We start from the raw sequence: 25,437 nt of genomic DNA on the forward strand, positions 1-25,437 counted from the left end.
ACCGCATTTAATAATGAGAACTGGAAATCACATCAATATCAGCAGACAGCACCTACGATCAGAAATCAGAATTTAATTTGATCTTTTGGCTTCCTACATATCCTATTTGTATTTGCCAGGGTTTGAAGTAGCTTAAGAACATAAAGTAGGACTTGGAGTATGACACATGGCTCCTCGAACCTGCTCCCTGTTATAACCCGCACGAGACCTATGGGGACGGACCAATTAGCCTCTCCGTAAATCTCGTGGAATACAAGCTTTCCTGCCGAGGGGCGGGGCCATCAGCGGAGTAATGGACTCTGGCAATAAAAGCTCAGCCCGAGTGGGAACCGCGCAGAGTAATCCCGACTGGCACCTCCAGTGTACTGTGTAAATAGTTTATTAATAAAAACAACTCTCTTTACGCCTCTCATTGTGGACTTCTCTGTGCTCACTAAATTGGCGATGAGAGTAAAAGTGGAGGTACAAACGGTGCTACTAACTGTTGGAAGCACCGTCATCTCGACTGGTACTACTGGAATAAGGTTTGCACTAATTTCAAAATGCCTCTCTTTGGGAGACTGGATGCAATCCACAGATCGAATGCGATACTTTTTCAGGACTAACACTTTAAGTGGTGATGAGCGACAGACAGTAATACTCTGGACTGCCTTTGGAGCCCCCACCTTCAGCATCCGCTGCCCCAGACTCTAAGTCATTCGAGGGGATGGTAATGCTAGTGGTGAAACATTATAACCACAAGCCGTTGGTCATTGTGCAACAGTACCATTTTAACACGGCTAAGAGGACCCAAGGAGATGAAGTTACTGAGTTCTTAACGTATTGAGGAAACTAGCTGAATTTTGTCATTATGGCCCTTCCCGAGATGCTGCGGGACCGATTGGTCTGTGGCATTAACAATATGGTGGCCCAAGGAAAGTTACTGGCCGAGCCACTGTTGGACCTGAAGAAGGCCCTGAGCCGAACATTGCCGAGGTCAAGTCCGATGGCCGAGGACTGAGTCAGCTAGGCAGGATACCACCCCCGAATCTGCAGAGGGCGACCCCAGATGAGGTGCAGGTGGAGAAGCTGCAGGGGGCGCGAGGCAGGGGGCGCGAGGCAGGGGGCAGCCAAACACGCTGCCTCACCCGAGGCAGGGGGCGCGAGGCAAGGGGCAGCCAAACAAACACACCGTCCCACCCGAGGCAGGGGGCAGCCAAACACGCTGCCTCACCCGAGGCAGGGGACGCGAGGCAGGGGGCAGCCAAACAAACACACCGCCCCACCTGAGGCAGGGGGCGCGAGGCATGGGCAGCCAAACACACCGTCCCACGCGAGGCAGGGGGCAGTCAAACAAACACACCGCCCCACCTGAGGCAGGGGGCGCGAGGCATGGGCAGCCAAACACACCGTCCCACCCGAGGCCGGGGGTGCGAGGCATGGGCAGCCAAACACACCGTCCCACCCGAGGCCGGGGGTGCGAGGCATGGGCAGCCAAACACACCGTCCCACCCGAGGCCGGGGATGTGAGGCATGGGCAGCCAAACACACCGTCCCACCCGAGGCCGGGGGGGCGAGGCATGGGCAGCCAAACACACCGTCCCACCCGAGGCAGGGGACGCGAGGCAGGGGGCAGCCAAACACGCTGCCTCACCCGAGGCAGGGAGCAGCCAAACACGCTGCCTCACCCGAGGCAGACGTCAACCCAGATCCCACACTTTTCTCTTGGCTCAGCACGATGACGAACGCAAGCAGCTGAATTGCATCATGGCTCCCAAAGTTGCCCTGATTAGGATCACCGTCCAGGTAAATGGTCACGCTCTTGAAATGGAATTGGACACAGGAGCTGCAGTCTTAATCATTGGCAAACAGACATTTAAAAGGATTAATTCGGGGATACTGAGGCACGTCTGGTCACAAACACGGGGGAACCACTTGCCATAGCGGGGATGGTGTAAAGGCAGCAATCTGTGAGGAAGTCAGTTGACTGAAGTGAAAGGTCACATCCAGGGTTCACTAGGTCACGAACAGCAGCAACATCTTCGCCGTGATTGGCAGCAAATGTTCAGATGGGCTCCGGAGGCCTTTATGAAGCGTTGGGGAAATACCCAAAGACTTCCAAGCCGGTTCGGGAAAAATTAAGGGAGGAATGGCTAAAATTCATGTAGACCGCAAAGCACAGCCTAAATATTTCCAGGCACGCCCAGTCCTCTCTGCACTAATAGCCAAGGTTGAGACAGAGCTCGGGCGACTAGAGGACTGTGGACTATCAGGCCGGTTAAATTGGGTGTTTGGGCAGCACCTGTGGTCCCCATCCTTAAACTGTACAAAACGGTTCGACTTTGTGGCGACTATAAATTGAGTGAATAGGGCCTCCAGATTGGACGGCTATCGGATGACGCAGATCAAAGAAATTGGTTGGAGGCCATTCGTTTACAAAACTTGACATGAGCTACGTATACCTCCAACTGGAATTAGACCCAGAGTCCAGACAATATGTGATGTTAAATACCCACAGGGACCTGGAAGAGTATACTCGGATGCCTTTCGGAGTGGCGTCTGCTTGTGACATTTTCCAGCACGTCATGGAAAACATTCTGCGGGTCTGCCACACGGAGCGGTTTATTTAGATGACGTTTTGGTCACAGGTACAACAGAGCAAGAACACTCCGAGGTGCTTCACCGCATTTCAAAGACAGGCTTCCGTCTCAAAAGAGAGAAGTGCACTTTTCCACCAGGGGGGTCGTCTCCCTGGGAGACCGTGCCGACTGGGACTGTCTACACCCAGTATAAGAAAAGGTAAGTGCAATTCAACAAGCCCCCAAACCTGAGATTACAACCAAGTTGCACTTGTTTCTAGGACTTGAGAACTACTATGGCAAATTCATTCCCGGCCTCGTGATCATGCAAGTCTCCCTGCACATCTGGCTGAAAGAAAACCAGGAATGGGCGTGGAGACCACATTGTTGAGTAAAACGGCTTCATCCGGCCTGCTGACGCACTACAATGCCGCCAAGCCACAGTAGTCACGTGATATGTCTCGCCATACGGCATTGACGCTGCATTGTTACACCTCATAGATGATGGCAGAGTGCGGCCGATTGTATTCGCCTCCCTGTCTGTGGCAGAGAGGAACAAGACGCAAATAGAGTAAGAACGTCTGGCCGTAGTTTCCGCAGTCAAAATGTTCCATCAGTACATGTATGGATGTCGCTTTACGATATTGACGGACCACAAACAGCAGCTGGGACTCTCTCTTCAAGGAAGACAAGATTATCCTGCCTATAGTGTGAGCCAGAATCCAGAGATAGGCCCTCTTATTGGCAGCATGTGAATATACATTCGACCACGGACCGGGCACGCAGATCGCGAAAGCGGGTGTGTTGAATGGACTTCCACTGGCAACGAGACCACCAACTCCCCCCAGTGCCGACAAAGCTGTAGCCAAACTGAACTTCATGGATACGTTGCCTGTCACGGCAGCCCAAATAGATGAGTGGTCACAAACAGATCCTTTATTGTCCACCATATCGTGCTATACAGTGGTCAACAATGGAAACTGCTCAATGAGTTAAAGACCTTCTCCACTTAGATAGCAGAGTTCAGCATCGAAGCCGGCATCCTTTTGTGGGGGACTCATGCCGTGGTCCCACACAAGGGTCAGGACTTCAGACTGTGAGATCTGTTTAACGGGCACCTGGATGTGTTCGGGGGTTTTATGAAGGCAACAGAGTACGACACACCCGCACAGCCCTGCACCACCTGGCCTCAAATGTGTTGGCCAAAAGGGCGGTGCAAACTTATTGAAGAGGCTTGAAGAAGCAGACTTCAGGATTCCTCGACACACGCCTGGCCAGATTTTTATTGTTACCGTGCCACCCCACATGCCGCAACTGGTGTAGCGGTGGCAGACGTTGCCAGAAAGGAGATACAGAGCTTCCCAGTAGAGCCGGCTTCCACATTGTTGGAGGAGGTGCTGACGACAGGGGGACTGGAGAAGGGAGTAGTATCAGCGGTTTACGGGGCTATTTTGGAGGAGGAGAAGGCGCCATGAGAAGGGATCAAGGCAAAGTGGGAGAGGGTATGGAGGAGGGGTTCTTGTGTGAGGTGTTCCAGAGGGTGAACGCCTCGTGTGCGAGGTTGGGGCTGATACAGCAGAAGGTGGTATATAGAGCACACCTCACGAGGGTGAGGATGAGCCGATTCTTTGAAGGAGTAGAGGATGTGCGTGAGCGTTGTGGAGGGGGGCGGGGGGGGGGGAGGGGGGCACAAACCACTTCCATATGTTTTGGTCCTGCCCAAAGCTGGAGGATTACTGAAAGGAGGTTTTAGGGTAATCTCTAAAGTAGTGCACATGAAACTGGACCCGGGCCTTCGGGAGGCCATATTCGGAGCGTCGAACCAGTTGGGGTTGGAAACGGGCGCAGAGGCAGATGTTGTCGCCTTTGCCTCGTTGATCGCCCGAAGCTGGATCCTGTTAGGGTAGAGATCAACCTCTCCACCCTGTGTCTTGGCCTGGCGGGGGGACCTGTTGGAATTCTTGACGGTTGTAAAGGTCAAATTTGAACTGAGGGGAAGGATGGAGGGGTTCTACAATTCATGGACGTTATTCATTATGCACTTTCGAGAATTGTATCCCATCGAACATTAGGGGGGTTGGGGACTGGGAGAGTTGGGGGGAGGGAGGCTGTATGTGTTAATGGTGACTATGATACCTTTTTGTCATTTATGTTAACATGCGGGCTAACGTCTGGGGTTTGGTGGGAGGATAGAATCGTTGTTATTGATATGGGGATTGACATTGCATTCGTTACGGATTATTGTTTATTGTTGGGTGTAAATTTGGGAGAAAATGTGAAAAAAGAGAATAAAAATATATTTTTTTAAAAGATGTGCCAGGTGGATTGGCCAGGCTAAATGACCCTTTAACGTCCAATAGGTTAGGTGGGGTCCCGGGATAGGGTGGAGGTGTCGGCGTGGGTAGTGTGCTCTTTCCAAGGGCTGGTGTAGATTTGATGGGCCGAATGGCCTCCTTCTGCCCTGTAAATTCTATGATAACCCACATGTGATCTACAAGGACGGACCAATTAGCCTCTCTGTAGGCCTCGTGGAATACAAGCTTCACCGCTGAGGGGCAAGGAACCAACAGCGGAGTAATGGACTCTGGCAATAAAAGCTCGACCTGAATGGGAGCCAGGCAGAGTAATCCCAGCTGGGATCCCCAGTGTATTGTATAAATAGCTGCTTATTAATAAAAGTTGAAATTAAATAAGAAATTGTAAATCAAAGAATTCTCAGTTTTTCAGCAAACTAAAATCAAAGTTATTTAGAAAATAGGAGTTAAGTAGAAACATTTCAGTTAATCTCCCTATGAAATAAAGTGACATCAGCACAAGACCGACGGTTGATTGCTGAGTAGCTGATCAGTGTTTATTTAAATTCTAAGTTCAAAAGTTTAATAGTTATCATTGCAGGCACCTCGGTATTGTGGAGTTTGCATCCTGTTCCTTGTGGGAATTGGGGGTAAGAGAAAATCATAAGTGCAAGAAGTGTCATTGGCTGCAGGTCAAGCTCTGTGTTTTGGAGCTGGAACACATGGGGCACATCTGCGAGGTTGAGAGTTTTGTGGATTTATGAATTTATAAGATATGGTCACCCCACAGGGGGAATGGGTGATCATAATACAATCAAGAAGAACCAGGAAGATCTCCCAAGGATATCTCATTCTCCAACTAGTGTTCAGTTCTGAATACTACTGAGGGTGATGGTTCCCTTCAGGAGGGGTTGTGTCACCGTGGGTGCCTCAGATTAGGGCAGGAGGAAGGCTTAGCAAGCAATGGGGAGAGACAGGCATCTCTGCGGCCACAGATGTCAATCCAAGATGCTATGCTGCCTCTCTGGTACCAAGCTTAATGATATCACTGAATTGCTACAGAGCACTTTGACAACATTCATGAACATGTCGCTGGACAGATGGTGGAGGAGGGAGGCCTGTCGGTTCCTGGAACACTGGAACTGGTTCTGGGGTTGTTGTGCAGGCTGGAAAGATTAGTTTGAGCTATGTTCAGGGGCAAAGTCCTTGTGGGTGATTTGCTTGTTCTTTGGGATGGGTTTAAACTAACTTGGCAAGGCTTTAGGAACCAGGAGGAAATATTAGAGTGGAAACACAAGGAATTGGGAGAGACATAGAGGAATATTGAAATATTAGATGGTATTAGAGTGAGAGGAATACTAGATCAAGATACTAACAGAAAAAGACAGGGTAAATAAAGATAAACTGTTTCTACTGGTTGGAGATTCTAGAACTAGGGGCCAGAGTCTACAAATTAGGGCCACACTATTCAGGAAAGATGTTAGGAAGCATTTCTACACACATGATGGCAATTGATGCTCCATCGGTTACTGATTTTAAATCTGAGACACATACATTTTTGTTAAGCAAATGTATCAAGGGATATGGACCAAAGGCAGTAGTTTGGCCAGAGATTAACCATGACCTCATTGAATGATGCAGTAGGCTCGAGGGGCTGAATGGCCTACTCCTGTTCCTTTGTATAAAATTCTGATAGAATAGACAAGAAACTTTTCCCCTTGATGGAGGTCTCACCAAGTCCCTGTATAATTGCAGCAAGCCATCCCTGCTCCTGTATTCGAATCCTCTCATTATAAAGGCCAACGTACCTTTTGCCTTCTTTACCTCCTGCTGCACTTGCACGCTTATCTTAAGTGACTGGTGTACGAGGACACACAGGTCTCGTTGCACATTCCCCTCTCTCAATCTTTAGCCATTCAAATAATAATCTGCCTTCCCGTTTTTGCTACCAAAGTGGATAACCTGACATTTATCCACATTATACACATCAGCCATTCATTTGCCCATCATTCAACTTGTCCAAATATCACTGAAGCATCTCTGCATCCTCCTCACAGATCACCCTTCCACCCAGCTTTGTGTCATCTGCAAATTTGGAGATACTACATTTAGTTCCTTCATTGGAATCATTGAGCACTTATGCTTGCATTGATCTTTAAAGAGCTACTGCGAATGTCTGACTCCTGTCTTGCTGAAGGCAGCTCGCTCACTCTCAGTGACCAGGATCATAGCATGGCAACATGATGCAGAGATTTTCACCCTCCTGATCGAAGCTCCTCCTTAAGTGATCTGTGCCCTTGAGCTTTAGTGTCACTGGAGGCTGAGGCTACCTTCAATTCAGTCAAGCAGCTTGGCAACACGCGCAGAGAACACATATTGACAACGACTTGGTTGAGTGACAGTAGCTCTGTACATGGTGGGAAACATCCTCATTCCCAAAGAGAAACAGGCAGAACTGAAGTGTTCAGTCACTGTGAGGGGATGCCACAAATGTGCTGGTAAATGTGCAGAGAGCAGATGGAGGAAGCTCTGGACTGAGAATCAAGCCGTTCTGTGGAACAGGAGTCCAGTTGTGTGAGCGACGCTACAGGAAGACATCTCCTCAGAACAAAGAGCCATAGAGAGGTGCAATAAGTGAAAGATTATTTACAGAGATGGACACTATTTACAAGTGAGGGACACCCCCTGCCCATACTGTGCAGCTAGACCTTTTTAAACCTTTCTAACAATGTAGCTAAAATCTTGTTGTATCCCCAGGATAATCCCCTTGGATTAGTACTTGGAACTATGATGTTGTTGCCTTTACAGAGACCTGGTTGAGGGAAGGACAGGATTGGCAGCCAAACATTCCAGGATTTAGATGTTTCAGGCGGGATAGAGGGGGATGTAAAAGGGGTGGCGAAGTTGCACCACTGGTGAGGGAAAATAGCACAGTTGCACTGCGGGAGGACACGTCAGAGGGCAGTGAGGCTATATGGGTAGAGATCAGGAATAAGAAGGGTGCAGTCACAATGTTGGGGGTTTACTACAGGTCACCCAACAGCCAGTGGGTGATAGAGGAGCAGATAGGTAGACAGATTTTGGAAAGGAGTAAAAGCAACAGGGTTGTTGTGATGGGGGACTTTAACTTCCCCAATATTGACTGGGACTCACTTAGTGCCAGGGGCTGAGACGGGGCAGAGTTTGTAAGGAGCATCCAGGAAGGCTTCTTAAAACGATATGTAGATAGTCCAAACAGGGAAGGGGCTGTACTGGACCTGGTATTGGGGAATGAGCCCGGCCAGGTGGTAGAAGTTTCAGTAGGGGAGCATTTCGGGAACAGTGACCACAATTCAGTAAGTTTTAAAGTGCTGGTGGACAAGGATAAGAATGGTCCTTGGGTGAATGTGCTAAATTGGGGGAAGGCTAAATATAACAATATTAGGCGGGAACTGAAGAACCTAGATTGGGGGCGGATGTTTGAGGGTAAATCAACATCTGACACGTGGGAGGCTTTCAAATGTCAGTTGAAAGGAATTCAGGACCGGTATGTTCCTGTGAGGAAGAAGTATATATACGGCAAATTTCGGGAACCTTGGATAACGAGAGATATAGTAGGCCTCGTCAAAAAGAAAAAGGAGCCATTTGTCAGGGCTAGAAGGCTGGGAACAGACAAAGTCCATGTGGAATATAAGGAAAGTAGGAAGGAACCTAAGCAAGGACTCAGGAGGGCTAGAAGTGGTCACAAAAAGTCATTGGCAAATAGGGTGAAGGAAAATCTGAAGACTTTTTACACGTACATAAAAAGCAAGAGGGTAGCCAGGGAAAGGGTTGGCCCACTGAAGGACAGGAGAGGAAATCCTGCCAGAGGAAATGGGTGAGATACTAAATGAGTACTTTGCATCAGTATTCACCAAAGAGAAGGAATTGGTGGATGCTGAATCTGGAGATGGGTGTGTAGACGGCCTGGGTCACATTGAGATCCAAAAAGACCAGGTGTTGGGCGCCTTGACAAATATTAAGGTAGCTAAGTCCCCAGGGCCTGATGGGATCTACCCCAGAATACTGAAGGAGGCAAGAGGAAATTGCTGAGGCCTTGACAGAAATCTTTGGATCCTCACTGTCTTCAGGTGATGTCCCGGAGGACTGGAGAATAGCTAATGTTGTTCCTTTGTTTAAGAAGGGTAGCAAGGATAATCCAGGGCAGGTGAGCCTTACATCAGTGGTAGGGAAATTACTGGAGAGAATTCTTCGAGACAGGATCTACTCCCATTTGGAAGCAAATGGACGTATTAGCGAGAGGCAGCAATGTTTTGTTGGGGAGGTTGTATCTCGCTAACTTGATAGTTTTTCGAGGAGGTCACAAAGATGATTGATGCAGGTAGGGCAGTGGATGTTGTCTATATGGACTTCAGTAAGGCCTTTGACAAGGTCCCTCATGGCAGACTGGTACAAAAGGTGAAGTCACTTGAGGTCAGAGGTGAGCTGGCAAGATGGATACAGAACTGGCTACGTCATAGAAGGCAGAGAGTAGCAATGGAAGGGTGCTTTTCTGATTGGAGGGCTGTGACGAGTGGTGTTCCGCAGGGATCAGTGCTGGGACCTTTGCTGTTCGTAGTATATATAAATGATTTGGAGGAAAATGTAACTGGTCTGATTAGTAAGTTTGCAGGCGACACAAAGGTTGGTGGAATTGCGAATAGCGATGAGGACTGTCAGAGGATACAGCAGGATTTAAATCGTTTGGAGACTTGGGCGGAGAGATGGCAGAGGTAGTTTAATCCGGACAAATGTGAGGTAATGCATTTTGGAAGGTGTAATGCAGGTAGGGAATATACACTGAATGGTAGAACCCTCAAGAGAATTGACAGTCAGAGAGATCTAGGTGCACAGGTCCACAGGTCAAGAAGGCATATGGCATGCTTGCCTTCATTGGCCGAGGCATTGAGTATAAAAATTGGCAAGTCATGTTGCAGCTGTATAGAACCATAGTTAGGCCACACTTGGAGTATCATGTTCAATTCTGGTCGCCACACTACCAGAAAGATGTGGAAGCTTTAGAGAGGGTGCAGAAGAGATTTACCAGGATGTTGCCTGGTATGGAGGGCATTAGCTATGAGGAGCGGTTGAATAAACTCGGTTTGTTCTGACTGGAATGACGGAGGTTGAGGGACGACCTGATAGAGGTCTACAAAATTATGAGGGGCATAGACAGGGTAGCTAGTCAGAGACATTTTCCCAGGGTAGAGGGTTCAATTACTCAGGGGCATAGGTTTAGAGGCGATGTACAAGGCAAATTTTTTTATTATACAGAGGGTAGTGGGTGTCTGGAACTCGCTGCCGGAGGAGGTGGTGGAAGCAGGGACGATAGTGACATTTAAGGGGCATCTTGACAAAGACATGAATAGGATGGGAATAGAAGGCTACGGACCCAGGAAGTGTAGAAGATTTTAGTTTAGACGGGCAGCATGGTTGGCACGGGCTTGGAGGGCCGAAGGGCCTGTTCCTGTGCTGTACATTTCTTTGTTCTTGTTCAGGATCCACAGCAGAGGTGGAGATAACCTGTTGTCTGTGATGACCTTGGTGGGCATTCTCTGGATGGCCAGGTAATGCCATCACCTGGAGGAGCCTGGTCTGCTTTAGGTGTGCTTCTGTGTGGTAGTGTCACGCTCCTCGGCCTGTGGAGGCGGAGCTGAAGCAGTTCCAGGAAGAGGGGAATTCAGATGGGCTGGACACTTCAGGAATCATCTGTGTGGATTGCCCCAAGCTTCTCCTCCTCCCTGGATGCCCCAGGGTGTCTGGCTTCCTCTTAGGGTTAGAAAGGCAATTGGAGTGAGCTCTAGATGCTCCCCCTTCACCCCGTACTCTGGCTTTGGCATTTGTGGATGCCCACAAGTGCCTACACCATGGTGTAGACGCCCTGCACCGTGGTGTACGTGTCCTGCAGCGTGGTGTACGCGTCCTGCACCGTGGTGTACGCGCCCTGCACCGTGGTGTACGCGCCCTGCAGCAGGGTGTACGCGCCCTGCAGCAGGGTGTACGCGCCCTGCAGCAGGGTGTACGCGTCCTGCACCAGGGTGTACGCGTCCTGCACCAGGGTGTACGCGTCCTGCACCAGGGTGTACGCGTCCTGCACCAGGGTGTACACGTCCTGCACCAGGGCGTACACGTCTTGCACCAGGGCGTACACATCCTGCACCAGGGTGTACACGTCCTGCACCAGGGTGTACGCGTCCTGCACCAGGGTGTACACGTCCTGCACCAGGGTGTACACGTCCTGCACCAGGGCGTACACGTCTTGCACCAGGGCGTACACGTCCTGCACCAGGGTGTACACGTCCTGCACCAGGGTGTACACGTCCTGCAGCAGGGTGTACACGTCCTGCAGCATGGTGTACACGTCCTGCAGCATGGTGTACACGTCCTGCACAAGGGTGTACACGTCCTGCACCAGGGTGTACACGTCCTGCAGCATGGTGCACACGTCCTGCACCAGGGTATACACGTCCTGCACCAGGGTGTACACGTCCTGCACCAGGGTGCTCACGTCCTGCAGCATGGTGTACACGTCCTGCAACATGGTGTACACGTCCTGCAGCATGGTGTACACGTCCTGCACCAGGGTGTACATGTCCTGCACCAGGATGTACACGTCCTGCACCAGGGTGTACATGTCCTGCACCAGGGTGTACACGTCCTGCACCAGGGTGTACACGTCCTGCATCAGGGTGTACACGTCCTGCACCAGGGTGTACACGTCCTGCATCAGGGTGTACACGTCCTGCAGCATGGTGTACACGTCCTGCATCAGGGTGTACACGTCCTGCAGCATGGTGTACACGTCCTGCAGCATGACGTGCAAGTCCGAGGTTTTGCACCAACAACTCAACTGCAGCCACCGCGCTCACTGTGTTGACATCATGGCCTCAGAGCATGGCACCGTCTCGGTGGACAGAAAACAGCCGCACTTCTCCATTCTGACTTTCGATTTGAGGAGTGTAGCTGACATCCCTTCCTGATGTTGCCAGCTTTGTTTTTGTAGTTCCAGGAATGAGGCATGACCAAGTCCAGAGGCTCCAAGTCCTGGCCTCCAGCTCCTCAGAGTGCCAGCTCCGGGGATGACCCTGCCTCTGCCCGCTGTGGATCTGAGAGGGTGAACTGCTCAGTTTGTGACCCCAAGATCTCTTTAATACAAAGTCCTACTGAAATGCGGGTCTTTGTGCTGATGGTGGGTTTGGATGAAAGCTGTGATCGCTGTTCGATCTTCACTTCTGAGAAGTCATCCATGATGTTCTCGGAAATAGACACTTGGATCTGGCTGTGGAGACCCAGGGCTGCTCTCCTGAAATGCCTGTAAGAGAAGGAAGATTTCATTAGTGCATGGCGGCGGCCTTCAGATCGAGGAGACGTGACATTTAGTTTGGTGTGATGGATGATGGTGTTCTGGGCCCTCATTTGTTTTATTGGTGCCCACCACCCCTCGGTGCAGGAGTGGTTGACTTCCTCCCTGGCCAGCTGCAGGCCTCCTTGAAATTAGAGAGGACTTTCAACTCGGGAGTCCCTCTGCCCGTCTGGGGTCTCTCCTCTTATTGTGAGCCAACTTGTTCTGCATAAAAATGGATAGAGAGTGTGTGAGCAAATCGTGTGCCAGGACAGGTGAGTAAGGACGTCTGGCACATCTGGATGGCGAGCGGGAGCAGCAAAGTGACGAGGAGACGACCTGCAGGGGAGATGAAGATGTGTTTGGGAGAGCGAGTGGTGGGGTCCCTCAAGCTGGTAGTGAGGGAGCCCCCTGTGGATGTGTGATGGGTTTGTAAGTGTGAGAGTTGAGAGTGATGGGTAGGGGGAGTGACTCACCCTGGCAGAACGGAGATCATTCATTCATTTACGATACTGGATGCCTGCCACCTTTGCAGGGAGTTGGCGCTGACCACAGCTGCCCCTGCCACCCATGCTGGGTTGGTATCCCTGCTCGCTGGTATCCTCCCTGTATGTGGGTACAGGACATCACAATGAACCTCCACGGCATGTAGCAGTCTAGTGAGGGAGGCCTCAGAGATCCTTGGGGCAGATTTCTTTGCAGCCATCGTCCGCATTGGGAGGGCTGCGGCTGCCTTTAATCGGTCAGCCCGTTAACTGATGCGCTCAGCCGACGGCAGGACAGGCAAACCAGAGGCTGTTCCCACCACACAGTTGGCATAAAATGCACGGGAGAATTTATTTTTCTTCAAAGTAACTAAAAATATGGGGTGTGATTTTCCGTTTCAGAGACTAAGTGTTGACACCGGGACAGAATCCATGGACTTTCACGACAGCAAAACTGGCGCCGAACCTGGACTGATTCAGCAACTGTGGAGGGGCATCACCGGCTCCACGCACAACACAATCGATTCCAATGAAAAACGATGCCGGATTCACCGGGTCCCTGATTAACACTCGGGAGGCTGACAAGCTGCAGACGCACATACACATTACACTCCCCACACCCACTCATCCCAGCCGCACACACACATTACACTCCCCACACCCACTCATCCCAGCCGCACACACACATTACACTCCCCACACACACTCATCCCAGCCGCACACACACATTACTCTCCCCACACCCACTCATCCCAGCCGCACACACACATTACACTCCCCACACCCACTCATCCCAGACGCACATACACATTACACTCCCCACACACACTCATCCCAGCCGCACAGACACATTACACTCCCTACATACACTCATCCCAGATGCACATACACATTACACTCCCCACACACACTCATCCCAGCCAACAAGATGGCACTGGTTGTTCTGGAGCGCCCATACAGCTGATGGGTCGGCTGGGGCCAGAGGGCACCCAGGGGGGTGTCCTGGAGGGGGGACCTAAACGACCCCTTCACAGTGGGTTGCTAGCGGCATGCACAGCTGCTTGGCTGCCTTGCCGGCTGAGGCAATGGTGTTCTGTGCCATGCACCCCGACCCCACAGCCCACGTTCTGGCCACCACCCCGCTACTCTCCCGGACCTGGCAGAAGCCCCCCCACCCCCCGGCCAGCAGCACAACTGTCAGCAAACTGGGACGATATTGGACACTTCCCGAACCCCCACTCTCTCCCTCAGCAGCCACCATGCCGGTTTTGCAATTTTAAAAAGTCCAAGTGAACCTCCCGCCGGGAACTCGAGGCAGAGAATCGCGGAGGCCCTGGAGAATACCAGGTTGGGCCCGCTAGTGTCATGCAAACGACATTTACTGTACGTGCATTGCGGACCGCATTGACGCCGCTGCTGAGGTGACGGGGAATTGAGGTGATTTGGCGTCAAATCGGCACCCGCTGCGATTTTGGCATCGGAACCTATTCTCTGCCCAGTCGCGTTTCGGTGTCAACCAACAGAGAATCCCGCCAAGGTGTGTAAACCCACCATGGGCAGGCTAAACGCCAACCCGCTATGTGGGCTAGTAATTGATAATTGAATATACGAAATAGGAGCACAAGCGAGCCATTTGTGGCTCCCCTGAACCTGCTCTGCCATTCAATAAAATCTTGGCTGATCAGTTTGAGTTGAGTTCTACTATCCCCGATAACCTTTGGTTCCCTGCCAAACAAAATTCTATTAACCTCTGCCTTAAATAGTATTCAGTGATCCCATTCCACCGCCTTCTGAGGCAGACAGTTCCGAAACTGCATAATCCTCTGAAATTAATTTTCCAAATCTCTGTTGTATAAGGACGATCCCTCATTTTAAAACATGCCCCTTAGTTCTGGACTCATCCACAGGAAACCTTTCAATATCCCCTTGAAAATACTGTTCAGGATCTTATATCCTTCAGACAAGTCACCCCTCACTCTAAACTCTAGTGGGAACAAGCCCAGCCTTTCTAATCTGTCCTCTTCCAAGTATCAAAGAACAATGAAAAGTACAGCACGCCCTCGCAGACCGTCTTACCCAAAACCTTTTACACTTCCGGGGTCCGTATCCTCTATTCCCATCCTATTCATGTATGTGTCAAGATGTCCCTTAAATGTCACTATCGTCCCTGCTTCCACCACCTCCTCCAGGCACCCACTACCCTCTGTGTAAAAATACTTCCCTCGCACATCTCCTCTAAACTTTGCCCATCGCACCTTAAATCTATGTCCCCTAGTAATTGACCCCTCAACCCTGGGAAATAGCTTCTGACTATCCACTCCATCCATGGCCCTCATAATATTGTAGACCTCTATCAGGTCGCCCCTCAACCTCCATCGTTCCAGTGAGAACAAATCGAGTTTATCCAACCTCTTCTCTTAGCTAATGCCCTCCATACCAGGCAACAGGTAAACCTCTTCTGCACCCTCTCGAAAGCCTCCACATCCTTCTGGTGGTGTGGTGACCAAAATTGAACATTGCGCTGGTCAAGGAGACACAGCCTGAGTGAGTGAGACACAGACAGAGTGAGAATTTGGTAATTTGGTGCAGTGAGGTAATTCGGTGAAGAGTGGGAGAAGGTGCTTTTTCCCGACTGTTTTGTTCTCTCTCTTTCTTCGGGCCTAATTTTGGGAGCCGTTCGGAGGAGGAGCAGTCTCTGTGAGTATAAAAATCCTAACGGTAACTTCCTGTTTTCCATTTTTCCCCCCCCAAAAGTGACGTCAGAGGGAAGCTGTGATCTGATTGGTTGATAGCAAATCTGCCCCAAATTTTAAGAAAAACACGGCTAAACTCGTAAACTTAAATTAAACTAATTAATTAATTAGTGATGGCTGGTCAGGTGATGTGCTTGAGCTGCTTGATGTGGGAGCTGGCAGATCCCATTGCGAGCTGCAGCGACCACATCTGCAGTAAGTGTTGGCTGCTCGAAGAGCTCCGGCTCAGAGTTGATGAGCTGGAGTCTGAGCTTCAAACACTGAGGCACATCCGGGAGGGGGAGACTTACCTGTACACTGTGTTTCAGGAGGCAGTCACACCTGTCAGAGTAAGTAGTTTAAATCCTGCCAGTGGCCAGGGACAGCAGGGTGTGACTGCAAGTCAGGCAGGTAAAGGGAACCAGCAGTCAGGAACTCAGGAGCCTCAGCCCTTGACCCTGTCCAACAGGTATGAGGCACTTGCTCCCTGTGTGGATGGCGAACAGGGCTGCAGGAAGGATGAGTCAGCTGACCAAGGCACCATGGTTCAGTAGACCATTCAAGGGGAGGGAGTACATAGGCAAGTTGTAGTAGTAGGGGATTCTATTATCAGGGGGATAGATAGTATCCTTTGTGAGCAGGATAAAGAGTCCCGCATGGTATGTTGCCTGCCCGGTGCTAGGGTGTGGGACATCTCTGACCGGCTTGAAAGGATACTGGAGAGGGAGGGGGAGGATCCAGTTGCTGTGGTCCATGTCGGTACCAACAACATAGGCAAGTCTAGAAAAGGGGACCTGTTTAGAGATTATAAAGAGCTAGGATTCAAATGAAAAAACAGGTCCTCAAGGGTCATAATCTCCGGATTACTGCCCTAGCCACGTGCAAATTGGCATAGGGAGGCAAGAATAAGGGAAGTTAACATGTGGCTGAAAGAGTGGTGTGGGAAAGAGGGGTTCCTTTTCATGGGACACTGGCATCAGTTTCGGGACAGGGGGGACCTATACCGTTGGGATGGTCTCCACCTGAACCGAGCTGGGACCAGTGTTCTGGCGAAAAGAGTAAATAGGGTGGTCAATAGGACTTTAAACTAGAGATTGGGGGGGGGAAGGGAAAGTCAGGGAACCAAGAGGTGAAGTAATCAGAGGGAAGCGTAGCTGCTTAGGAATACAAAAAAGCACGAAAAGACAGAACTCAGGAGAGGTTACGATAGTCCCCATCCCACAAAATATGACAAAATATTCCAAAATATGGAAAGGCTCAGTAAACCAAGGTCCACCACACTAAGAAAACAAAAAAGGATGGTCAATAGAGAATTAAAGGTGCTATATTTAAATGCGCGCAGTGTACGGAACAAGGTAGATGAGCTTGTGGCCCAGATTGTGACTGGCAGGTATGATGTGGTAGGCATCACAGAGACGTGGTTGCAGGGGGTTCAGGACTGGCATTTAAACATCCAGGGATTCACAACCTATCGAAAATACAGAGAGGTGGGCAGAGGGGGTGGGGTTGCCTTGTTAATTAGGAATTAAATTAAATCAATAGCACTAAACGACATAGGGTCAGATGATGTGGAGTCGGTGTGGGTAGAGTTGAGGAACCACAAAGGCAAAAAAAACATAATGGGAGTTATGTACAGGCCTCCTAACAGTGGTCAGGACCAGGGGCACAAAATGCACCATGAAATAGAAAGGGCATGTCAGAAAGGCAAGGTCACAGGGATCATGGGGGACTTCAATATGCAGGTGGACTGGGTAAATAATGCTGCCAGTGGAGCCAAGGAAAGGGAATTCATTGAATGTTTACAGGAGGGCTTTTTGGAACAGCTTGTGATGGAGCCCACGAGGGGACAGGCCATTCTGGACTTAGTGTTATGTAATGAGCCAGACTTGATTAAAGATCTTAAAGTAAGGGAGCACTTGGGAGGCAGTGATCATAATATGGTAGAATTCAATCTCCAATTTGAAAGAAGGTAGAATCAGATGTAAAGGTGTTACAGTTAAATAAAGGTAACTACAGGGGAATGAGGGAGGAACTGACGAAAATCGACTGGGAGCAGAGCCTAATGGGAAAGACAGTAGAACAGTAATGGCAGGAGTTTCTGGGAGTAATTGAGGACACAGTACAGAGGTTCATTCCAAAGAAAAGAAAGGTTATCAGAGGGGGGATTAGGCAGCCATGACTGACAAAGGAAGTTAGGGAATGCATCAAAGCAAAAGAGAAAGCCTATAATGTGGCAAAGAGTAGTGGGGCGTCAGAAGATTGGGAAGGCTACAAAAACAAACAGAGGATAACAAAGAGAGAAATAAGGAAAGAGAGGATCACTTATGAAGGTAGGCTAGCCAGTAACATTAGGAATGATAGTAAAAGTTTCTTGATATACATTAAAAACAAACGGGAGGCAAATGTAGACATTGGGCCACTCCAAAATGACGCTGGTAATCTAGTGGTGGGAGACAAGGAAATAGCTGAGGAACTAAATAAGTACTTTGCGTCAGTCTTCACAGTAGAAGACATGAGTAATAGCCCAACAATTCCGGAGAGTCAGGGGGCAGAGTTGAATATGGTAGCCATTACAAAGGAGAAAGTGCTAGAGAAACTAAGAGGTCTAAAAATTGATAAATCTCCGGGCCCAGATGGGCTACATCCTAGAGTTCTAAAGGAGATAGCTGAAGAAATAGTGGAGGCGTTAGTTATGATCTTTCAAAAGTCACTGGAGTCAGGGAAAGTCCCAGAGGATTGGAAAATCGCTGTTGTAACCCCCCTGTTCAAGAAGGGAACAAGGAAAAAGATGGAAAATTATAGGCCAATTAGCCTAACCTCGGTTGTTGGCAAGATTCTAGAATCCATTGTTAAGGATGAGATTTCTAAATTTTTGGAAGTGCAGAGTCGGATTAGGACAAGTCAGCATGGATTTAGTAAGGGGAGGTCGTGCCTGACAAACCTGTTAGAGCTCTTTGAAGAGATAACAAATAGGTTAGACCAAGGAGAGCCAATGGATGTTATCTATCTTGACTTCCAAAAGGCCTTTGATAAGGTGCCTCACGGGAGACTGCTGAGTAAAATAAGGGCCCATGGTATTCGAGGCAAGGTACTAACATGGATTGACGATTGGCTGTCAGGCAGAAGGCAGAGAGTTGGGATAAAAGGTTATTTTTCGGAATGGCAACCGGTGACGAGTGGTGTCCCGCAGGGTTCAGTGTTGGGGCCACAGCTGTTCTCTTTATATATTAACGATCTAGATGACGGGACTGGGGGCATTCTGGCTAAGTTTGCCGATGATACAAAGATAGGTGATGGGGCAGGTAGCATGGAGGAGGTGGGGAGGCTGCAGAAAGATTTAGACAGTTTAGGAGAGTGGTCCAAGAAATGGCTGATGAAATTCAATGTGGGCAAGTGCGAGGTCTTGCATTTTGGAAAAAAGAATAGAGGCATGGACTATTTTCTAAACGGTGACAAAATTCATAATGCTGAAGTGCAAAGGGACTTGGGAGTCCTAGTCCAGGATTCTTTAAAGGTAAACTTGCAGGTTGAGTCCGCAATTAAGAAAGCAAATGCAATGTTGTCACTTATCTCAAGAGGCTTGGAATATAAAAGCAGGGATGTACTTCTGAAGCTTTATAAAGCATTAGTTAGGCCTCATTTAGAATACTGTGAGCAATTTTGGGCCCCACACCTCAGGAAGGACATACTGGCACTGGAGCGGGTCCAGCGGAGATTCACACGGATGATCCCAGGAATGGTAGGCCTAACATACGATGAACATCTGAGGATCCTGGGATTATATTCATTGGAGTTTAGGAGGTTGAGGGGAGATCTAATAGAAACTTACAAGATAATGAATGGCTTAGATAGGGTGGACGTAGGGAAGTTGTTTCCATTAGCAGGGGAGACTAGGACCCGGGGCCACAGCCTTAGAATAAACGGGAGTCACTTTAGAACAGAGATGAGGAGAAATTTCTTCAGCCAGAGAGTGGTGGGTCTGTGGAATTCATTGCCACAGAGGGCGGTGGAGGCCGGGACGTTGTGTGTCTTTAAGACAGAAGTTGATAAATTCTTGATTTCTCGAGGAATTAAGGGTATGGAGAGAGAGCGGGTAAATGGAGTTGAAATCAGCCATGATTGAATGGTGGAGTGGACTCGATGGGCCGAATGGCCTTACTTCCGCTCCTATGTCTTATGGTCTTAAGTGTGGCCTAACTAAGGTTCTATACAGCTGCAACATGACTTGCCAATTTTTATACTAAATGCCCTGGCCGATGAAGGCAAGCATGACGTATGCCTTCTTGACTACCTTCTCCACCTGTGTTGCCATTTTCAGTGACCTGTGGACCTGTGCACAGATCCTTCTGTCTGTCAATATTCCTAAGGGTTCTGCCATTTACTGTATATTTCCCACCTGTATTGGAACTTCCAAAATGCATTTCCTCACATTTGTCCGGATTAAACTCCATCTGCCATCTCTCCGCCCAAGTCTCCAATCGATCTATATCCTGTTGTATCCTCTGACAATCCTCATCGCTATCCGCAATTCCACTAACCTTTGTGTCGTCTGCAAACTTACTAATCAGACCAGTTACATTTTCCTCCAAATCATTTATATATACTACGAACAGCAAAGGTCCCAGCACAGATCGCGGAGGAACACCACTAGTCACAACCTTCCATTCAGAAAGGCACCCTTCTACTGCTACCCTCTGTCTTCTATGACCTAACTAGTTCTGTATCCAACTTGCTAGCTCACCTCTGATCTCGTGTGACTTCACCTTCTGTACCAGTCTGCCATGAGGGACCTTGTCAAAGGCTTTACTGAAGTCCATGTATTTTTAAAAATAGATTTAGAGTGCCCAATTCATTTTTTCCCATTTAGGGGCAATTTAGTGTGGCCAATCCACCTACTCTGCACATCTTTGGGTTGTCGGGGCAAAACCCATGCAAACACGGGGAGAATGTGCAAACTCCACACGGGCAGTGACCCAGAGCCGGGAACAGACCTAGGACCTCGGCGCCGTGAGGCAGCAGTGTTAACTACTGCGCCACCGTGCTGCCCTCTGAAGTTTATGTAGACAACATCCACTGACTTTCGATCATCCTCATCTCTTCTTCCAAAAACTAGATCAAGTTAACGAGACACGACCCCCCCTTTACAAAACCATGCTGCCTCTCGCTAATACGTCCATTTGCTTCCAAATGGGAGTAAATCCTGTCTCGAAGAAACCTCTCCACTAATTTCCCTTTCTGACGCAAGGCTCCCTGGCTTGTAATTTCCTGGATTATCCCTGCTGTCCTTCTTAAACAATGGAACAACATTGGCTATTCTCCAGTCCTCGTGACCTTCACCCCTAGCCAATGAGGATACAATGTTTCCTGTCAAGGCCCCAGCAATTTCCTCCCTTGCCTCCCTCAGTATTCAGGTCCTGGGGACTTATCTCCATTAATAATATAATAATCACTTATTGTCACACGTAGGCTTCAATGAAGTTACCGTGAAAAGCCCCTAGTCGCCATATTCTGGCGCCTGTTCGGGGAGGCTGCTACGGGATCTTTTTCAAGTCACCCAATACCACCTCCCTTTTGATCTCAATGTGACTCAGACTATTTACGCACCCTTCCCCACACTCATAATCCATCAAGTCCTTCTCTTTGATGAATACTGATGCAAAGTATTCATTCAGTATCACACCCATTCCTTCTGGTTCTACTCATAGATTCCCTCCACTGTCCTTGAGTGGGCCAACCCTTTCGCTGGCCACTCTCTTGCTCTTTATATATGTGTAAAAAGCCTTGGGATTTTCCTTAATCTTGTTTGTCAATGGCTTTTCGTGATCCCTTTTAGCCCTCTTGACTCCTTGCTTAAATTCCTTTCTACTTTCCTTATATTCCTCACGGTCTTCGTCTGTTCCCACCCAGCCTTCTAGCCCTTTTTGATTAGGCTACAATTTCCCTCATTATCCAAGGTTCCCCAAACTTACCATATGTATCCTTCTTCCCCTCAGGAACATGCCGGTCCTGAATTCCTATCAACTGACATTTGAAAGCCTCCCACATGCCAGATTTTGATTTACCATCAAACATCCCCCCCCCCCCAATCTAGGTTCTTCAATTCCTGCCGAATATTATTATAATTAGTCTCCCCGCAATTTAGCACCCTCACCCGAGGACTACTCTTATCTTTAGCCAACAGTACCTTAAAACTTACTGAATTATGGTCACTGTTACAGAAATGCTCCCCTACTGAAACTTCGACCACCTGGCCGGCTCATTCTCCAAAAGCCGATCCAGTATGGCCTCTTCCCTAGTTGAAATGAAAATCGCTTATTGTCACAAGTAGGCTTCAAATGAAGTTACTGTGAAAAGCCCCTAGTCGCCACTCTGGCACCTTTTCGGGGAGGCTGGTACGGGAATTGAACCTGCGCTGCTGGTCTAGGTCTGCTTTACAAGCCAGCTATTTAGCCCACTGTGCTAAACCAGCCCCTAGTTAGACTATCTACAAATTGTTTCAAGAGGCCCTCCTGGATGCTCCTTACAAACTCTGCCCCATCCAAGCCCCTAGTACTAAGTGAGTCCCAGTCCATATAGGGGAAGTTAAAATCACCCACAACAATCCTTTTATACCTTGCTTTTATACCGTTCCAAAATCTGCCTACATATCTGCTCCTCTATCTCATGCTGACTGTTGGAGGCCTGGAGTAAACCGCCAGCAGTGTGACTGTACCCTTCCTATTCCTTTGCTCTGCCCATATTGCATCACTGAACAAGCCCTCCGAGGTGTCCTCCCACAGTTCAGCTGAGATATTCTTCTTAACCAGTAGTGTAACTCTCCCACTCCTTTTACGCCCCCTTCTGTCCTGTCTGAAATATCTCAATCCTGGAAAGTTTAGCTGCCAATCCTGTCCCTCCCTCAACCAAGTCTCCCTCAACAACATCTTAGTTCCAAGTACTCATCTAAGCTCTAGGTTCATCTGCCTTACCTGTTACACTTCTCGCATTGAAACAAATGCACTTCAGACCACCAGTCCCGCTGTGTTCAGCAACATCTCCCTGTCTGATCTTCCTCCGAGTCTCACTGGCCCTATTCTCTAGTTCCCCCTCAGTTATTTCACCTTAGAACATAGAACATAGAATATAGAACGATACAGCGCAGTACAGGCCCTTCGGCCCACGATGTTGCACCGAAACAAAAGCCATCTAACCGACACTATGCCATTATCATCCATATGCTTATCCAATAAACTTTTAAATGTCCTCAATGTTGGTGAGTTCACTACTGTTGCAGGTAGGGCATTCCACGGCCTCACCACTCTTTGCGTAAAGAACCTACCTCTGACCTCTGTCCTATATCTATTACCCCTCAGTTTAAAGTTATGTCCCCTCGTGCCAGCCATATCCATCCGCGGGAGAAGGCTCTCACTGTCCACCCTATCCAACCCCCTGATCATTTTGTATGCCTCTATTAAGTCTCCTCTTAACCTTCTTCTCTCCAACGAAAACAACCTCAAGTCCATCAGCCTTTCCTCATAAGATTTTCCCTCCATACCTGGCAACATCCTGGTAAATCTCCTCTGCACCCGCTCCAAAGCCTCCACTTCCTTCCTATAATGCGGTGACCAGAACTGTACGCAATACTCCAACTGCGGCCGTACCAGAGTTTTGTACAGCTGCAACATGACCTCATGACTCCGGAACTCAATCCCTCTACCAATAAAGGCCAACACTCCATAGGCCTTCTTCACAACCCTATCAACCTGGGTGGCAACTTTCAGGGATCTATGTACATGGACACCTAGATCCCTCTGCTCATCCACACTTCCAAGAACTTTACCATTAGCCAAATATTCCGCATTCCTGTTATTCCTTCCAAAGTGAATCACCTCAAACTTCTCTACATTAAACTCCATTATCCACCTCTCAGCCCAGCTCTGCAGCTTATCTATGTCCCTCTGTAACCTGCTACATCCTTCCACACTGTCGACAACACCACCGACTTTAGTGTTGTCTGCAAATTTACTCACCCACCCTTCTGCGCCCTCCTCTAGGTCATTGATAAAAATGACAAACAGCAACAGCCCCAGAACAGATCCTTGTGGTACGCCACTTGTAACTGAACTCCATTCTGAACATTTCCCATCAACCACCACCCTGTCTTCTTTCAGCTAGCCAATTTCTGATCCACATCTCTAAATCACCCTCAATCCCCAGCCTCCGTATTTTCTGCAATAGCCTACCGTGGGGAACCTTATCAAACGCTTTACTGAAATCCATATACACCACATCAACTGCTCTACCCTCGTCTACCTGTTCAGTCACCTTCTCAAAGAACTCGATAAGGTTTGTGAGGCATGACCTACCCTTCCCAAAGCCATGCTGACTATCCCTGATCATATTATTCCTATCCAGATGATTATAAATCTTGTCTCTTATAATCCCCTCCAAGACCTTACCCACTACAGACGTGAGGCTCACCGGCCTATAGTTGCCGGGGTTGTCTCTACTCCCCTTTTTGAACAAAGGGACCACATTTGCTATCCTCCAGTTCTCTGGCACTATTCCTGTAGCCAATGATGACATAAAAATCAAAGCCAAAGGCCCAGCAATCTCTTCCCTGGCCTCCCAGAGAATCCTAGGATAAATCCCATCAGGCCCAGGGGACTTATCTATTTTCAGCCTGTCCAGAATTGCCAACACCTCTTCCCTACGTACCTCAATGCCATCTATTCTAATAGCCTGGGTCTCAGTATTCTCCTCCACAACATTATCTTTTTCCTGAGTGAATAATGACGAAAAATATTCATTTAGTATCTCGCCCATCTCTTCAGACTCCACACACAACTTCCCATCCCTGTCCTTGACTGGCCCTACTCTTACCCGAGTCATTCGCTTATTCCTGACATACCTATAGAAAGCTTTTGGGTTTTCCTTGATCCTACCTGCCAAATACTTCTCATGTCCCCTCCTTGCTCGTCTTAGCTCTCTCTTTAGATCCTTCCTCGCTACCTTGTAACTATCCATCGCCCCAACTGAAACTTCACACCTCATCTTCACATAGGCCTCCTTCTTCCTCTTAACAAGAGATTCCACTTCTTTGGTAAACCACGGTTCCCTCGCTCTACGCCTTCCTCCCTGCCTGACCGGTACGTACTTATCAAGAACACGCAGTAGCTGTTCCTCGAACAAGCTCCACTTATCCAGTGTGCCCAACACTTGCAGCCTACTTCTCCAACCTATCCCCCCCAAGTCATGTCTAATGGCATCATAATTGCCCTTCCCCCAGCTATAACTCTTGCCCTGCGGTGTATACTTATCCCTTTCCATCACTAACGTAAACGTACCGAATTGTGGTCACTGTCCCCAAAGTGCTCTCCTACCTCCAAATCCAACACCTGGCCTGGTTCATTACCCAAAACCAAATCCAACGTGGCCTCGCCTCTTGTTGGCCTGTCAACATATTGTAACAGGAAACCCTCCTGCACACATTGTACAAAGAACGACCCATCTAATGTACTCGAACTATATCTTTTCCAGTCAATATTTGGAAAGTTAAAGTCTCCCATAATAACTACCCTGTTACTTTCGCTCTTATCCAGGATCATCCTCGCCATCCTTTCCTCTACATCCCTAGAACTATTTGGAGGCCTATAGAAAACTCCCAACAGGGTGACCTCTCCTTTCCTGTTTCTAACCTCAGCCCATACTACCTCGGAAGATGAGTCCCCATCTAGCATTCTCTCCGCCACCGTAATACTGCTCTTGACTAGCAGCGCCACACCTCCCCCTCTTTTGCCTCCTTCTCTGAGCTTACTAAAACACCTAAACCCCGGAACCTGCAACATCCACTACTGTCCCTGCTCTATCCATGTCTCCGAAATGGCCACAACATCGAAGTCCCAGGTACCAACCCATGCTGCCAGTTCCCCTACCTTATTTCGTATACTCCTGGCATTGAAGTAGACACACTTCAAACCACCTACCTGAACACTGGCCCCCTCCTGCGACGTCAAATCTGTGCTCCTG

The 25,437-nt window shown here is 48.9% G+C and overlaps 2 protein-coding genes across 2 annotated transcripts in view; both read right to left on the reverse strand.

Annotated features, from left to right (window-relative positions):
- stimate (STIM activating enhance) overlaps window positions 1-25,437 on the reverse strand; it is a 258,679-nt gene that overhangs the window by 6,632 nt on the left and 226,610 nt on the right. The gene's annotated exons all lie outside the window — the stretch shown is intronic.
- Window positions 4-13,182, reverse strand: LOC140388661 (uncharacterized). The gene is made up of 2 exons (XM_072473153.1): window positions 1,351-13,182; window positions 4-1,265 (listed from the first exon to the last, which is right to left on the reverse strand). The coding sequence occupies exon 1, from the start codon at window positions 11,682-11,684 to the stop codon at window positions 10,731-10,733; it is 954 nt and encodes a 317-aa protein (XP_072329254.1). The 5' UTR covers window positions 11,685-13,182; the 3' UTR covers window positions 4-1,265; window positions 1,351-10,730.

The sequence above is a fragment of the Scyliorhinus torazame genome, chromosome 13, assembly GCF_047496885.1.
Source record: "Scyliorhinus torazame isolate Kashiwa2021f chromosome 13, sScyTor2.1, whole genome shotgun sequence".
NCBI classification, from domain to species: domain Eukaryota; kingdom Metazoa; phylum Chordata; class Chondrichthyes; order Carcharhiniformes; family Scyliorhinidae; genus Scyliorhinus; species Scyliorhinus torazame.

What these genes read in the sequence shown, in the direction of transcription:
- LOC140388661 (XM_072473153.1), bottom strand. Translation starts at nt 11,684, where the DNA reads ATGCTGCAGGACGTGTACACCATGCTGCAGGACGTGTACACCCTGATG.